This window comes from Diorhabda sublineata, chromosome 3, assembly GCF_026230105.1.
Source record: "Diorhabda sublineata isolate icDioSubl1.1 chromosome 3, icDioSubl1.1, whole genome shotgun sequence".
NCBI classification, from domain to species: domain Eukaryota; kingdom Metazoa; phylum Arthropoda; class Insecta; order Coleoptera; family Chrysomelidae; genus Diorhabda; species Diorhabda sublineata.
The window spans coordinates 22750493-22767953 of NC_079476.1; the positions used below are offsets into that span (position 1 = coordinate 22750493).

General features: G+C 33.9%; 1 protein-coding gene across 4 annotated transcripts in view; it reads right to left on the reverse strand.

Moving 5' to 3' along the window:
* LOC130441924 (probable E3 ubiquitin-protein ligase RNF144A) overlaps positions 1-17461 on the reverse strand; it is a 77920-nt gene that overhangs the window by 37962 nt on the left and 22497 nt on the right. For 3 of the 4 annotated variants that reach the window (XR_008909659.1, XM_056775807.1, XM_056775805.1), the window contains exons 3-4: positions 8134-8423; positions 1536-1881 (exon numbers count right to left, since the gene is read on the reverse strand). Coding sequence is in view for 3 of the 4 variants with exons in the window: in XM_056775807.1 (XP_056631785.1) it covers positions 1536-1881; positions 8134-8365 (578 nt within the window). In the remaining variant the exon portion in view is untranslated. Of the gene's footprint in view, positions 1-1535; positions 1882-8133; positions 8424-12426; positions 12478-17461 lie in introns of those variants that run through there. The other variant, XM_056775806.1, reaches the window with a different exon arrangement.

A 17461-nucleotide genomic window follows, 5' to 3' on the forward strand; every position in this document is an offset into this window, starting at 1 on the left:
TTAATACATTTTTGGAATCTACGTAAAATTTTAGTATACTTTTGTCTAAAAGCTTTTTTCGAAAAATGCATACTTTTTGAGTTATTAATTTTTTTGTAAAAAATTTGACCGTTGCAGACCCTAAATTATTTTTTTACGAGGATACCCTTAAATATATGAGAATGGTTTCTGATCGGTTGCTTGAAAAATTGTTCAGTTTATACAGGGTGTGTATAAAAAGTTTTCAAAGTTCCACTTCATAAATATCAAATTTCTTTATTTTTTTGAATATAATCACGCGGTTTTTTCTATTTTAATGCATTCAGGAGTAAAAAATAAGGCAAATCATGTATACTTTCCTATACCTGAACCTTAAACCTCCAGATATTAAATGTTTTCTGTAAATTTTTAGAGATTCAATTTTAGTTTGATCCGTTGATACAAGCAAAAAGAAATAAAAAAGGATTTTTCTTTATCTTTTCAAGTTCTGTAAAAAATTTAATCAAATTGTATTTACTAATCCTATTCCAACTTTTAGTCGTTTCCGAGATATTTGAGGTTTTAAATTATTATTGTATTTTTTAAAACAAGTTTTAATTTTTTATGTATACTTTTAGTGGGCTTTATAATAAATGTACTTATTTAACTCTCATTAGTCAATTATTGATACTTTAGAAGTATTTTGCCACATACAGATAGTTTTAACTCGTCTATAGCTTTGTAATTTCTCTCCGTTTCTTTCGTCCCCTTGTTTTTTCTCTTCAGCTCTGGATGTTTCTCTTTCTCTAAGGTCTTCTTCCACCGCTTCCCTCCATCGTTGTTTTTTGTTCCTCTTGCCTTCTGGTATCTTCCATGTAACTCGTTTCAAGAGCCTATCCTCGTCCATTCGTTCTCAGTGACTTAACCACTATAAAATTTTTGTCTTTATAAACGCGTGAACAAATTTCATGATTTGATTTTCTCTCCCATCATAACTCTGTCTGCTTTCCTCCAAAAATTCTTGATCATAATATATTTTGGTTTATTTATATGTATATGACGTAACTTATGTAACAAACAACAAGGATAATGTTCAAAAACATGAAAAAACTACAAATAATATATTCAATTCATGTTTAGTAGTACATGAAATATGTAATTAGACGATCTGATTAGTGATAGTACCCAGCTGTTTAATTTTGAATGTTGTTAAATTGCTGTGTGTTTTCTTAAAAAAACTTAACAATGATTTTATTCTGTTTAAATTTTTTTATAACTAAAAACTCTAAAATAAAACTGTTGATAAAAAATACTAGACTGGTTTTTTGGTGTTCCTTGATTAGTACAACAGTTACCTTGAACACGTTTCTGAGAATCCAGAATTAAAAAAATTCCCATTTATTGTTTTATAATTCAAAATTATCGATTTTCATTAAATATTTATGTATAAGTAAGTATAAAACTTAAAACTACATAATTGGCCTCTACTGAGCAACGTTGTCAGCTTTTAATAGTTAATTTCCTAATTTCTATTACAATCATTCTCTAGTAACCGAAATTCAAATTCGTCAACTCACCTGAGATATCCTGTAAGAGTCAAAACAGTCTCGCACTTTCTAAGACTAGCTAAACTCGCTGCCGGTCTAACGGTAGGCATGGTGGAGGATCCGTTTTCCTTCCTAGCCACCAAAGGGGAATTAGGTCCTTCTAGACCGTTGTTTCTTCGCCTGGCGCCCAAAAGGGACTTGATTCCAGGCATATCGAATAAATGTTCTGGTCTCGTACGTGAGGGACGGTGGCTATTAATGATAGGGGTACTCGGTGATGCAACGATCGGTTGAGACGCATGGGGTACTGCAATTGAGGTAGTCACTAAACGGCGACCCCGCGGCTCTAATAAGGAAGCGTGTTCAGCCACTTTTCCTGAAAACAAAAACAACAACACAATATAGTAATGATCGACCGTTGGACAAAACGAGCACTTGTCAAATCAACATTGAACCGGCTCAACGTGCAAAAACAAAAGGTCACCCTATACGAGAAGATCTACAATTTCCACACGCAAGAAATAGTCTTTCTTTTAGTATCGCGATGAAGTTTCCAACGAACTTTAAACTTTAATCTTAAACTGTATCAGTACAAGCTTCAATTAACATTTGAAATTAAAAAAATTAACTTCACAGAAAGGCTCGAATGCATTGCTCAATCGATTTTCCAATTTTGAAAATATTCTTTTCTCTGATGAGGCTCATTTCAATATCAATTGGTTTGTAAACGTCAAAACTGTCATTACGTGAACGGTATGAATCCCAAATTCAATCAACAGAAATTTCATTTCATAGTACTTAAATCACATTATGAGTAGAATACTCAGGATGATAATTGAACCTTTTTTCTCTGAAAAAGCGTCACTCTTAATACCGAACACGAATTTTTTTTGGCTACAGAACTTGAAACTTCAAGAATAATGAATTTTAGGATTTGGTTTCAACAAGACAGAGCTACCTACCACACATCAAATGACCTAGACGGTAGTTGTGAGCAGATGTTCTCAGGCAGAATGATTTCGAAAAGAGATGATATTCCATGACACCCTCCTAATACAGATTTAACGCCTGTTGACTTTGTTCCAGTCACCCTCCTAATATAGATTTAACGCCTGTTGACTTTGTTCCAGTCATCCTCCTAATATAGATTTAACGCCTGTTGACTTTGTTCCATACACCCTCTTAATAAAGATTTAACGCCTTTGACTTTGTTCCAGACACCCTCCATAATGGATCTAACGCCTGTTGACGTTGTTCCAGACACCCTCCTAATATGGATTTAATGTCTGTTAACTTTGTTTCAGTCACCCTCCTAATACAGATTTAATGCCTGTTGACGTTGTTCTAGGCCCCCTCCTAATATAGATTTTACGCCTGTTGACTTTGTTCCAGTCACCCTCCTAGTATAGATTTAACGCCTGTTCACTTTTTTCTAATAGTGGCATCATTTAGAAAGTGTTAATTTCAAAAAATAAACTACACCTTTTGTATTTCTTTTTAAAAGTATTTTTTAAATTTCATTTGATAATAGTAAATTATTCAACGAACGGTAATGTAGGTCATAAATTACGTAGATAAAAGTGTAATTCATCAAGTGAGTTATGGTGCAAGTGCATAAAAAAGACAAATTTTGGTAGTTACTCATTTTGTTTCTTGATAAACTGAATACATGGCTCTGAATTGTGAAAATTGTTACATTTACGAAGGATGTATGAAAAATTTCTTATCTAACCAAAAAACAAGACATTTGTTTTCATTATCATGTTTATTTTTTTATGCACTTTTTTTGTATGTACCGATGATCTAACTTTTCACCCTGACGTTTTTTTACATATACTTTTGATGGTCTAAATGGTCTAAAACTTAATAGTTGTTGTGAATTCATGAAAACTTCTATTCTATTTTTGTGTGGGAAGATGTTAATTGATGTGAAAATAGACAATGAAATTATATTTCTGGTATTGTTTTGTACTACCTAATGAATGAATGAGAAAATTTCGTCGAACAGAAATAAAATAATTAAGCAATATAGAATTTTAAATAATTACATAGTACTTTCACAAACATTTATTAAATTAATTTACGTATCCGCAGTTTTGAGCTATTTCTCGAGCACGGCAGTAAAATTAAGTTAGAATGCTAGATGAGTTCAATGGATACCGTATAGTTCCAAATGATACTCTCACTATTCTAATGCAATGTTAAAACATATAAACATATACCACCATATAAATAATATGTTGTAGAATTTTTGTGGATCAGGTGAAGTAAATAATAAACTCGTGAAAACTGAATACTTTAATTAAAACTCGTAACTCGAACGTTTACAAGTAAAGCAAATAACCGACTGACTCTAGTAAAAATACGATACACTTTTTAGACCACTTTAAACAAGAACAGAGCGTCATTCTTATCGTTAGCAAAACATACACATAAACGAAAAACTAAACCAGTAGATATAAAAACGGTCAACAAATGTATCGATTACAAAAAACTCGTATTTCAGCCTAAAAATGCCGACACGCTAGTCAGTGATGCTTTTAAACACTTCAATACTCTCCCTAAAAGTATAACTGACTAACCAACTCACACAGTCTATAAGCTATTATTTCGAACTAAACCAATTTCCGAAAACAACTTCACAAATTTAGGTTTTGGTAAAGGCTTCGTCATATCAGCAACCTGTTCGTCACTAGATACATAAATGACGTCAAATTCGCCCTTAGCATATACATCCCTAACAAAATGATACTTAACATCAATATGTTTTGTACGAGCATGAAATTCTGGGTTCTTTATCAACTTAAGTGCGCTTTGATTATCGATACATAACAATGGATTTTTTACATTTTCTAAACCTACTTCACTGATGATGCGCTTTAACCAAATTAAGTCTTTTACCGCCATAGCCGCACTCACGTATTCGGATTCAGTCGTTGATTGCGCGATACATTGTTGTTTTTTACTGAACCACGTTACAGCCGCACCCCCGAACTTACAAATTACTCCCGAAGTTGACTTTCGCGTATTTACGGCACTCGCGAAATCCGCATCACAGTAGACCTTAAGATGTTCCTTGAAAATTTCCTCCTCAAGATCTCCATACAAGAAAGCTGTCTTGATGTCGAACTGTCGTAGATGAAGCTTCTCCATAGCAGCAAAACTTAACACAACACGAATAGTCTCAAAACGAGCCACGGGACTGAAAGTTTCATTAAAGTCTATCCCGGTTTTCTGCGCACAACCTTTTACGACAAGACGCGCCTTAAACCGCTCAATTTCACCATTGTCTTTATACTTGATACGAAAAAACCAACGATTTCCAATTACCTTTTTGTCAGGAGGTCTTTCAACTAACAACCACGTGTCATTTTGTTGCAGGGAGCTCATTTCTTCTTGCATAGCACGTAACCATTCAGTCGAATGTTCTGATGAAACCGCCTTCTCGAAGCTTTCTGGCTCACTCTGAGCAACCCACGCTACAGGAATACCGTAATAATCTGGAGCATTGATTTTATCCCTGGGACGTAACTGACGTGTTGTAGTTTCTGAAGACACCTCTTCCAAAACTTCTTTTGGCTCTTGCAGCATTTCTGGTATCTGATCTATCGTGATTTTCTTCTGATGTATTCTCAAATTGAGTTGATTTTAAAACTATTTTCTCCTCCTTAAAAATCACATCATGACTTAATACCACATCATGTTTTTCCGAAACCCAAATACGATACCCATCAAGATGTTCAAGATATCCGACAAATATGCCTTTCAATGCCTTTTTGTCCAGTTTTCTACGTTTTTGTACAGGTATGTGGACAAAACAATCCGTACCAAAAACTTTTAGGTTACCAATTCTGGGTTTCTCAGCAAACCATAATTCATATGGGCTTTGATCTTTGATTTTGGTTGGTCCTGTTCTATTCAAAACAAATACAGCAGTATTTACAGCTTCGGCCCAAAGAAACTGCGGCAAATGTGGCTTTGCATGTAACATAGAACGTGCTGCTTCCATTAAGGTACGATTTTCTCGTTCGGCACTTCCATTTTGCTCCGGGCAGTAAGGAGTTGTTATTGTATGTTTAATACCTCGTTTGTTCAGGAAATCTTCAACCTCCTTATTCACATATTCGCCCCCACCATCTGTACGCATTTCAATGATGTCTCTACCAAAGCGTGTTTTAATTTCCGCGCAAAAAAGTTCAATTTTGTCTTTGACCTCCGATTTTTCACGAAGAAAATAAACAGTCCGATAATTACTGTAATCGTCTTTGAAAAGTACATAATATCTTTTCTTACCTGGACTTTCCACTTGGATCGGTCCGCACACGTCCGAATGAATAATTGCACGTGGTTGTTATGCAATATTCTCACGTGTACCGAACTTGAGTCTGTGATGTTTACCGAACGCGCACGCATCACACAACTCATTGTTTAACTTAAGTTCAACTCCGCGATTTTTCATAACCATCTGCACGTGTCGTTTATTTTGATGACATAACCGTTCATGCCAAAGTTGCAGTTGATCATCCACTGACGCGGCAGAAGCATTATCCGGCGAAACCACTCGCATTAAAAGTCGATATAAGTTACCCGCTTCGATCCCGACAGCCACCAATTTTTTACCTCTACGAAATGTACATTGAGTACCATTATGCGTCAGAGTGAAATCGATACCCTTTTTAGCGGCTACGCGAACCGAAAACAAATTTTTCAACATTTCCGGAGTATAGAGGACGTCACATAAAGTTCCTGGGCACCACTCACCGTTTACAAATGTCTCCATATCAATGTCACCACTTCCAAAAGCTTCCACGGCGGCACCATTACCTACATAAACCATAGTTGGTTTTGCAAATTCTTTAAAATTTACAAACCAGGTCCGTCGATTTGTCATATGCTGCGAAGCTCCAGAATCAATGAGCCAATGATTTTGTCCACTCCCGGTAGTATTCCCAACAAAGGCTTCTCTCTTTTTACTTGACGAGCCTTCACTTTTATTTGGACAGTCCTTTAATAGATGTTTTTTTGAGCCACACGAATAACAACCCCGACAGTCTTTAAACGTGTGGTTGTTTTTGCGGCATAACGAACAACGCGTCACAGAATCAGCTGAAGATGACTTCCCGAAACGATTTATCTTTCCAGCAAACTTTCCTGAAACTAACGCTACTTTAGACTCATGTTCAACATTTTCTTGACTGCCAAATCTTAGTTCTTCAGTTAGTAGTCTTGTTGTCAAATTTTCTAAAGTACGTTTGCTTTGTTCTGTGGAATCCCAAGCACTATGAAAGAAGTTGAATTTAGGTGGTAATGTGGAGAGTATTCTCGTTATCAACATAGATTCCGGTATCTTACCACCCAACTTATCCATCTTGTTTGCCAGCTGCTCAAGACTTGATATGTGATGCGCAATACCACCATCATGACTCCACTTAAATTCAAAAAATTGCTTTTGTACCAACGCAAGGCTCTCTTCGGATTTAAGATCGTAAACACTGTGCAATTTTGACCACATTTCATGAGCCGTTGTACAATTCATAATTAACTGCAAGGGTTTTGTTTCAATTGTTGTGACAATCAACTTAGGGGCAAGTTTCTCTCTTTTGATCCATTTTTTAAGTATATTCTGGTAGTCCGTAAATCCTTCAGTTGGCCGTTGTTCTGTCCCTTCACAAATTTCTAACGAGTCGTCACTGTCCAATAGCGTTTGCATCACAAACCGCCACTGCGACCAGTTGTCAGCATCACGCAGTTTATCTATTTTCGGTTTGTCAATTTCCATTATGGCAAACTTGACCGGCGAACGATAGCCGAATGCACTTAGTTTTTACTCAGTCGCACCCGCACTTCACTTTTCCGTTACACCGAAAAAAAAACCGAACAATTATTTACTTCCACTACACACCTGGGCCCATAACCTGTTGTAGAATTTTTGTGGATCAGGTGAAGTAAATAATAAACTCGTGAAAACTGAATACTTTAATTAAAACTCGTAACTCGAACGTTTACAAGTAAAGCAAATAACCGACCGACTCTAGTAAAAATATGATACACTTTTTAGACCACTTTAAACAAGAACAGAGCGTCATTCTTATCGTTAGCAAAACATACACATAAACGAAAAACTAAACCAGTAGATATAAAAACGGTCAACAAATGTATCGATTACAAAAAACTCGTATGTCAGCCTAAAAATGCCGACACGCTAGTCAGTGATGCTTTTAAACACTTCAATATAATATCTGTCTAATACCAATTTTGTCATTAAGATTGATAAACGTCACGATTCCGGGGCTGCTATGGTAAAAAAAATCAAGATTAAGATTTCTTGATTATCGATTTGTTCCCGACCGAACAAACATTTTTTTCTAATCATTTTTACACTTTTACACTTACGAGGATGGTCTAAAACTATCTGGCCTGACCTAAAGATGGCGGTAGACCTTCGAATGGATCTCATACTTGCCACCGAGCAAAATAGGTTGCAGCAATTGAAACGAAGTCTGTTTCAGCTAAATTATGAGCGTTTTCGTAGTGGGATTGTGGCAAAATTAAACACCAAAGTGTACTAACCCTAATAATTATCTATTTTATTTTATTTAATAATATATAATATGTGTAATAAACTCACCTTCGTTGTAATTAGTGGTATCTTGACAGTCCGACAACGTTTCGTCTGCTTCGGTGAGAGTACCGTATCCTACCGACCACGAACAGATAGCTCTACGTTTTTCTCTTCTTATAATAGGCGGATCAGCCCAGGCTGCGCTTAAACAGGCCTGTCTTCGTTTAGCAACGCCACCTGCTGCTCGCAGAGGCAACGATTGCTTATCGCTGCATAACGGTTTCGTAGGGAGAGTCATAGCGTCTTTTTTTATTACTGAAATTTGACGATCGAGCAGGTGGTGTTTCGTACGAATCCTGAAAATAGAAACAAAAAGTCGTTATAAACATACAAGAGGCATTTGTCACATCATAAGTCGAACAAATATCTTAAGTATCAGGATCTAGCATTACCATGATAATGATGCAGGAGATGATCTTGGAGCTGCTCCCGTTAGGACCAGATTAACTAATGAATTGTCATATTTTATTTATTTGTAACTTGATTTTAATAAATACAATCAAATTTGTTAACAAATATATAATTCATCATTTAATTACTTATCCGAATAATTTACAAACAACAATCGATGCGTGATCGAAGCATGATCACCAAGCGACTTTGCATCTATTAGATCGAATAAACATCTTCAAGTGTCTACCGAAATACGTTTAAATGTTCTTACGTAAAAAAATTTTTTTTCATGAAGCTATTAAAGAATTAGACTTGATAAGTTGAAAAACTATAGTCCAGGAAAACGTTGAAACCATTGATGTGCAAGTTGTGCCCCTTATATATAAATGCTAAAGGCAGCGGAGGCTCAATGTCATATGATAGGGGATAAAAAAATATGTTTATCGAAGTACATTTATATAATTAATCCGTTGTATGAAACCGCAAATATTTTCTTAAGTGCTGATTGCGGTCCTGACACATGCTCGACTTTGGCGTTTTCAACTCTGATGACGTGTTGTATGCGTGAATATGTTTTGGTTTACTATTTTTCTTCGATTTTAGTAATTTTTATTGCTTGAACAGAAGTAAAACATTTCGCACCGTACATTTCGGTATTTCTAACAAACTATGGTTCGTACATTAGACAGTCTATAAATTAAAGTACGTAAGAAAAAGTAAAGAAAAAAGATTTGCAATTATCTCAAATTGAGTAATCATAATGTGCATTTATAAGTCAAGGTGTACGATTAACAAACTGTTGTGAAAGAATCATAAATCAACTGTTGAGTTTAACAAGCAATTCTTAGGGTCAACACTTGACACTAAGTAAAAGTATAATCATTAATAACATAACTGTTATATGTATTATATATATATATATATATATATATATATATATATATATATATATATATATATATATATATATATATATATATTTATGTGAACTAATTCTGATGCCTTCGGTGTATGAATACAAAATTACAAATCTAAATTATTAAAAGAATGAATCGAGAGCTGTACGAGTTCGATATCTTCAGTCAAAATATGTGAAAAAGAAACTGTTAAATAAGGAATATGTAGATCCTATGAAGATAAGGATACTGTCAACAAAACCCTCATTAGCGAAATAGGCCATTATCATGATAATGGCTTCAAAGTGAGAGCTGAAACGTTGAGAATTTTAAAAATTCCATTTCAACCCGTGAACTTAGTTCTACATATATATATGAGGTGAGGTTTCCGCGGTGTGGATTATGAACAAAAGAACACGGGAATTTTGAAAACTGTCGACGTTTCGGCTCCTACTTTGAAGCCATTTTCAAAATAGGGGTGTTATTCGTTCATTGGTAAGAATTTTGTTTGGAATTTCACCGAGGAATATTGCAATATTTCCAAATTGGTGAATAGGGAGCCGAGGATCAATAAAATGGCCCGCGCGATCACCTGATCTAATAGTATTAGATTTCATTCGGACATTAAGTTTGATATAAATAAATAACTAAGTAAGGTTAGAAAGCATTTTTATTCAGTGCAGTTCTCAGTGGGTATTTTAAACATCTACTACATTGATATTTATAGTTCTTGTTAGTGTTTAACATTTATTTTACAGTTTTTGATACTTCCCATTAACAGAAATTGGTTGTACCCATCATTCGAAAGGGATCGCATTTTCACGTTGAAGGAAGTTATAAATAATTTACATTTGATTTATCAGGAATAATGAATCTATTCTATGTAATGTAAATATTTCTGCGGACAGGCACAACGACAGCATCCTCACAATAAACAAACCACCAGGTGGATTAACTTTAGCTCTAGCGTGCAATTTATGAACGCCCGGCATAACGTTCATATAAAAAAACTTGGAACTGGGAACCTCCCAACAAAGATACCTGATGATATGTAAAAAAAAATAAATTAAACCAAAGAATTAATTTTAAACAAGTGCTATTTTTAGTTATTTTGCTGTTTAAACGTTTTGATCATTCATTTTCTTGATTGGTATTGTTATTTTTTTAATACGCGATGGATTCAACGAATGTAATAAAAAACTAATAATAGAGTAGTAGAAATTGTTAATGGTTTATTTCGATAAGCAATTAATAATAAAATATTGTTTTCAAGCGTGTCGGATTTTCCTAGGCGAAATAAATTAAATACATGTTTATATTGTTAACACAGTTTCCTTTGTTGTTTAATATGATAGACTAACTGCAAACAGCTCGCTGGTTTTTTTAGTCATTCATTTGAATTGTAATGTTTTTTTTTTTTCTTTATTCACAATCACCCAATGCCAATGGGTGTGGTGAATTTAAAGAAACAGTACATTTACTTAGATCCTTAGATCCATAGATTATTATGAGTTGTTATATCTCAAAAATAAATAAGCACCCATCAATTTTTCTAAATTTTTGTTCGTGTAATCAATTCCGTTTGAAATTTTTTATAATTGAATGTGTTTTTTCGATATTCCATGGGTTGTTAATGCAGTTTTATTTTTTTATCATATTGATGACATTTTAATCTATTTTCTAAATAATGAGATATTTGTCCTATGTAAATTGAGCCACAATCATTATAAGATACTTGATATATAATATTACGACTTTTGTTTAGTTTCTTGTTAACTGATTTAGATTTTAATTTAATTTATAGGAATAATTTGATAGTTATTGGAAAAGTCTTTATACATATGTTAAGAAATGGTTGATCTGATGATTAATATCTATTTAGTTTCTTGAATGATTATAGTATTTGCTTATCCTTTCCCTTAATTATCATTTTTTCAGAATAATTTTTTCCTTTTAACACTTCATGAGTAGTTAAGCGTCTCAATTCAAGATCTCATAGCTTGATAGCTCTATCAGCCAAAACTATAATCATTTTTGTGATATAGGTTGACATGAATTGAAGTTTAAATGTCTTGAGTTTCATGAAACATTAAGAAAATTTATTTTATCATTAGATACAATATTTACTAATTCATACTTCACTCATCGCGGTTCCAGTTGCGAAACTAGCCAACTATTGAATTACGTCGATTCTCCTGAGGTCTTGTATTTAGGTAATGAACTTTCGATTTCTCAGAATTCGTGATAGATTCATGAAAAAATGACAAATTCCTTTATTATAGAGAAGCGTCTTCCAAGAACTACATTTCCTAATTATATTTAGATCGAGTTGAATCATTATTTTTCCTTTGAATACTATAAGTATTTGTATGAGTGTCATAGTCACAGATTCAACTTTCAACTCAAGTAACGATTGTGGCGATGAAACCGTATGTTCATGAAGCTTTCCTTTGATTATGGCCTCCTATTCCACTCTGATGATTAAAAGGTCTTTCTAGAGCAAGGTCAGTCACTGGGTTTCCTCGTATTCCACTTTAATTAAAGGGTCTTCTCAGAACTAGGTCAGTCATTGGTTTTCCTTTCAATATCACCTAGATGTTCCTCTCTAACTGACGAGTGTTTTAAGAGCAACCAATTCTAAATAATTACCATCTTGGTTAGGTTAGGTTTCATTGATTTATCATATGTAAGTTGTAACATGTTATGTCTAAAATAATGGAAATAATATGTCTTTCCCGCCTTAAATTTACTATTTGTACCCTCAGAAACAACCCCAAATGCGTGAAAAAATTTTTGGAACGATTTTTGCCTGGAGTCTCAATTCTAAATAATTACCGCAGTTTATGTCAAACTTTTTGGTATTGGATACACCAAAACATCTACACTTTATCACCGAGAAAAAATACTAAAATGTTGTGACAAAATTAAGATATTTCATATAATTTTAAAATAAGTATAAATGTGAAATCGATAGTATTAAAATTTTATAGTTAATTTCTCAAGGACTTACTAAATACGTTTAAATGAAACATACACAACGTATATATACGACAATTTCGATAACGTTAAGAACGATAACTGAGTAAAAAAAATTGATACGTTTTGGTATACCTACTTACTTTCGCAATTACAATAAAAAAAGATAAGATATCAGTTGTAATACAAAGCGATTTGATTTAACATTACTATATTAAGGATTGTTTTACATTTTATCTGTTGTTTATTTTAATAAGCAAATTAATACTGAAGTGGCATTACAAAAAAATAAAATTTATTCCACTGAACTACAACTCATAATATCGATAATGTTTATCAGAGATTTTCGGTTTGAATTAATAGTTAATCAAGTTCATTGAATGTATGTATGTATTGACTTGAAGAATCTGATGTGTCTACCTTTCTTGCTTCGATACTAGTGAAACCAGTGTTAACAACTATTACCCTGTTAATCTCACTTCATTTAAAAAGTCCAGAATGTTGGATGGCTGTAGCGGCCAGATATTTTCGTCTTCTATTTCATATGCTCCCAGGTCTAGTGCTTTAGAGTTCCGTAGTGTCTCACAGTTTGAAATAATGTGGATAGAGGTTTCGTCGTCTGCACAACAGAATCAGCACGCTGCATTATCTGCCAAGTCTAGCATTTTCAGATGTGCATTGAGGCGACAGTAGCCCGATAGGACTTCTTCGTAAGTTGTTCTTACTTAGATTCATACATTCAGTAGATCTTCTCTAGATACATTTTCTCCCGTGAAGCTGTTATGGGTTTCTTTCTGCCCAATACCGACAATTTTCTTTGTTGACGAAGCCATTCAGATGAAAATGTAATTTTCATTTTCTTCAAAAATGGTAATCGCTGCTGGGAATCTTGCTCTTTTAACTTTTGCACGACGGCTATCTTGTAAGGATGGAAATTTAGATCCGTATGCAGAACTCGTCTTATCGTACTTATGCTCATTTGAATTGCTGCTGAATGCTTCTTAATAGAGCGGCGTGGGCTTCTGACAAAGGCTTCCATTACTCGTTCAATGTTCTCCTGAATGCTAGCAGTTCGTTGGGGACCCGGTGGTTCCGCAATATTGTGTTGCGAGAAGGAACTAACGACGGAAATCTCTCTGAACAGCAGTTATGAATTCGTTATTTCGCACAAAACTGTCATACGCGTACAAGCGTTGGTCTAGGGTCCACGGATCCATCTCAATGACTGAAATTAGATACCAGTCACGTGTCCCTCCCACCATGAGCCCCACTTCAAAAACATCCGATTTTCGTGAATGACCCTGTATAATCAGTGTGCTCGATGTACGCATTCCTAAATCCAAGTTCAGATAAATACAAAGATGGGAATGGTAGGAATATTTTTTCGTACGCTAAAGGCATACATTAAATAAATTATGATAAATTTTTCTTAGAAAAAATAAGAATTAAAAAAATTGATTTATCGGAAGAAGTCTACGATAAATATTTTACGGCTGTGATTTATTAATTTAATAAAATAACATCGAATAATGGTTGTGTAAATTAATGTCGCAATTTTTATCATTACAACATAAAACCGACAATGAAATGAATCTAAAAACATAATTATCAACCATAAATTAATACAACAACTGCAATATAACAACTTGTCAATTCAATGTTTTTTTCGTTGTTTAGTGCATCGCTACTCTAGCGTAGAACGCTATTAAATATATTATTCGTAAACAATTTATTCAGTTAATTCACATATGGACAGTTGGTATGGGAAAAAACGTTAAGGTGCCGATAATATTAATTGTCTCTCTCGTTCGAGACACTTAATCTATTCTGCGCATGCTTCATGCGTGCAAAAGATGAACAGAACCAACTGAAGTGCTCGGAGGAAAGAGAGAACGATACACTATTTGTTTCACTTAGTCGGAGCACCTTCCACTTATAGGAACTATGCATTATATACATAAACGCTTCATAGAACACCAAAAATCCTCGTAAGAAGGCTTATCTCTGGATCTCATTTTAGTAATTAGGTAATACAAGAATCTGTCCTTTTGTTTTAAAACTGCCAAACCTCCAGGTTTTTCGTTCACATTTAAAAGAGAATCGACATGACAAAAGGTATTTCTAAAAGTAACAGCTATTCCACTCCCCATCCTCATATCCTCTGCTACACAGTGACCCAATGAATAATCTTCAGACATTTTGAACAAATCTTGATTTTGTTCTTTGATTTTTTCTAACGCCACTAATTTGTTATATTTTAAATCTTGTAGGAAAGCTTTATATTCAGGGTCTGATTCTGCGTATGTTTCATCAAAAACATTTTCTGTATTTGTCACAGCAGACGGTCTGTTCTTGAATCCCTCATAACGTACAGTTATTTCTACTTTAATATCGCCCCGCTCTTGTTTCAAATCTCACGGTTTAACGTGTTTCTTTTCGAATAGAGCATCTCTAAATGATTTTGCAGGTTTTCTTTCACTTTCGTCTCTATTAAACGATCTCCTATTCAATCTGATACTTTCTTCAACATCACTGCACGACTAATTTTCCGAATTATATTTCATTGATTTATGTTTATCTGGAAGTTATATATGTGAACCCGTAAGAACGCATTAACGAGGAAGGTTCAATATGTTTCAATTGAATGATGCGATTTTCGAGATCTATTACGGAAGGTTTTTGAGCTGTATATCAACACCAGCTTACTATGCCTGGTTTACTGAAAATTATTGAAAATTCCCGTGGAATTCCGGCTATACGAAATTCCTCTATATTTGTTTATAATACGCACTTCACATTTGTAAATCAATACAATATTTATTAAGATTGTCATTGGAATTTCAATGTTGTTGATCTTTTTTATAGTTTAAACACATATTTGAGGTAATTAAAACAAAGTAATTGAAACCAGACGAAAATCGTTAAATTCTGTCAAGGTTACAAAAGGTTGCTTCGTTAAAAAATAATCCGTCCTTGTTTAGTGTAAAATCAATTTCTACAAAACAGGAAATGAATTTACATAAATATAGTTTCGTAAATATTAAAAATAAATTACTTCGATGGCCGCTGTGACAGATGCTCATTCGATTTTTGCTTTAGTTTAGATTTTTTTTCTTAGTTTGGATAGTTGGTAGCGAAAGTCAAATCTACTAAACGCTAATTTTACAACATAAAGTAAAACTGGAGATTGAAGTGAAGTTTAAACTATGATTTGAACTCTAGTTTAAATCAGAATAAAAAAAGTTGCTCTATTTTACAAGTCACAGTCGTATAAACAAAAATGAACAAAGAACAAAAAAAAATCATTCAATTTCTATAAAGTAGTGCTTTTGGTTAACCTTGTGAAGAAATACAACGAAACAGTCGAATTGAAAAAACTGGGAGAAAAAGGAAAAAAATTGGGAGGAGTTAGCAAAGGAATTTAATGATGAGAATGACAAAAATGGTCATGTCATGTTTTTAATATAACCACAACATATTTACGAAATGTGTGATAATTTAAAGATTCGCTCTAGAACGAATAACTGTGTTTTCTCGGCGCGACGATAATGTTTATAATTTCTTCATCATTATCGTCAAATTCATCAAAAAAGTGCGAATCTTCAGTCAATCCACCAAAAATTAAACAATTTGAAAATGTTTGGTTCGGATCGTCCATTTCATGTTAAACTGAAGTTCAAACTACCCCCAGACAGTCAGTAACGTTTAAGCCCAAATTTTCAGTATCTGTAGTTTGAAACATACGTTTGAGGTCTCTCAAGTTCACGCCTATTTTACAAGTGAACTGAAGGAAGCTGAAGAAACAAACTGTGGAAACTCGATTAACCGGATTAATTGTTGTCGTTAGGGATTCGGATAATCGAAAGTCCGGATTATCGAATGTACGAAGAAAAGCGGGTTTTGTGAAATAAAATAAGTTTAATAATAGTAATATTTATTAATAAATAATGATATTAGTAATCAAAAATAATAATCAGTTTAATTTTGTTTAAAATATTTGGTAATTGGAATTTAACGTAAGCTACTTTTTCCCTTCATTGCTGCTATGTCACGAATTCGTTTCAACCGTAGTTAACTCACAGTATCACTCTCTACGTCTAGATTTTCTTCTGTTTAATCCTCTTGCATTTCCTGTTGTTCATTTATCTGCAATATGTTTTCTACGATTTAGTCATCCGAGACATAATCTGAAAGCCTTGATCATTACTGTCACAAGTGACCCACTCTTTGATATCATCATCATAATCTTGGCATATTTGTATCTTTAACATTAGTTCATTCTGATACTCCAAAATAGAATCATCCGTATTGGTTATTGAATTTTCATTTTCCCAATTAAGTTCTTTGTTCCAAGCCTCGTTTAAAGTTTTCCTTTCAATAAAACCCCGATCTACATCCATGTCACAACACTCATTTACATTCGTTCTTTTAAAAAATGATAAAACGACTTCTACATCATCTTCATCAACAGTTAACAACCTACATATACTTTGATCCGTTGGTTGCAACAAGGATGTCACATTAGGATGCAAAAATTTTACTTTTTATTTTCTCTCTCTAACAATTCAACTGAAGAATGGGTTGGCGCATCATCTAGTAATAGTAGTACATTACCTTGCTTATCAATTTCGTTCTGTTTTTTTTTAGGTATTTCATGGGTCCTGGTAGCGTTAGCTTAGACTAATATAGTTACTCAATATTATTCAATTATTATTTAATTGGTCCGGATAATCGCGAATCCGTATAACTGAGGACCGGATAATCGCGAATACGTATAGCTGACGGCCGGATAATCGCGAATCCGCATAACTGAGGACCGGATAATCGCGAATCCGTATAAATGACGGCCGGATAATCGCGAATCCGTATAACTGACGGTCGGATAATCGCGAATCCGTATAACTGACGGTCGGATAATCGCGAATCCGTATAACTGACGGTCGGATAATCGCGAATCCGTATAACTGACGACTGGATAATCGAGTTTCTACTGTATTAATTTTATACTTGTACTATAACATCACAAAAGCAATTTGGATTCATTTTTACCAATAATTTTGTTAAGACAA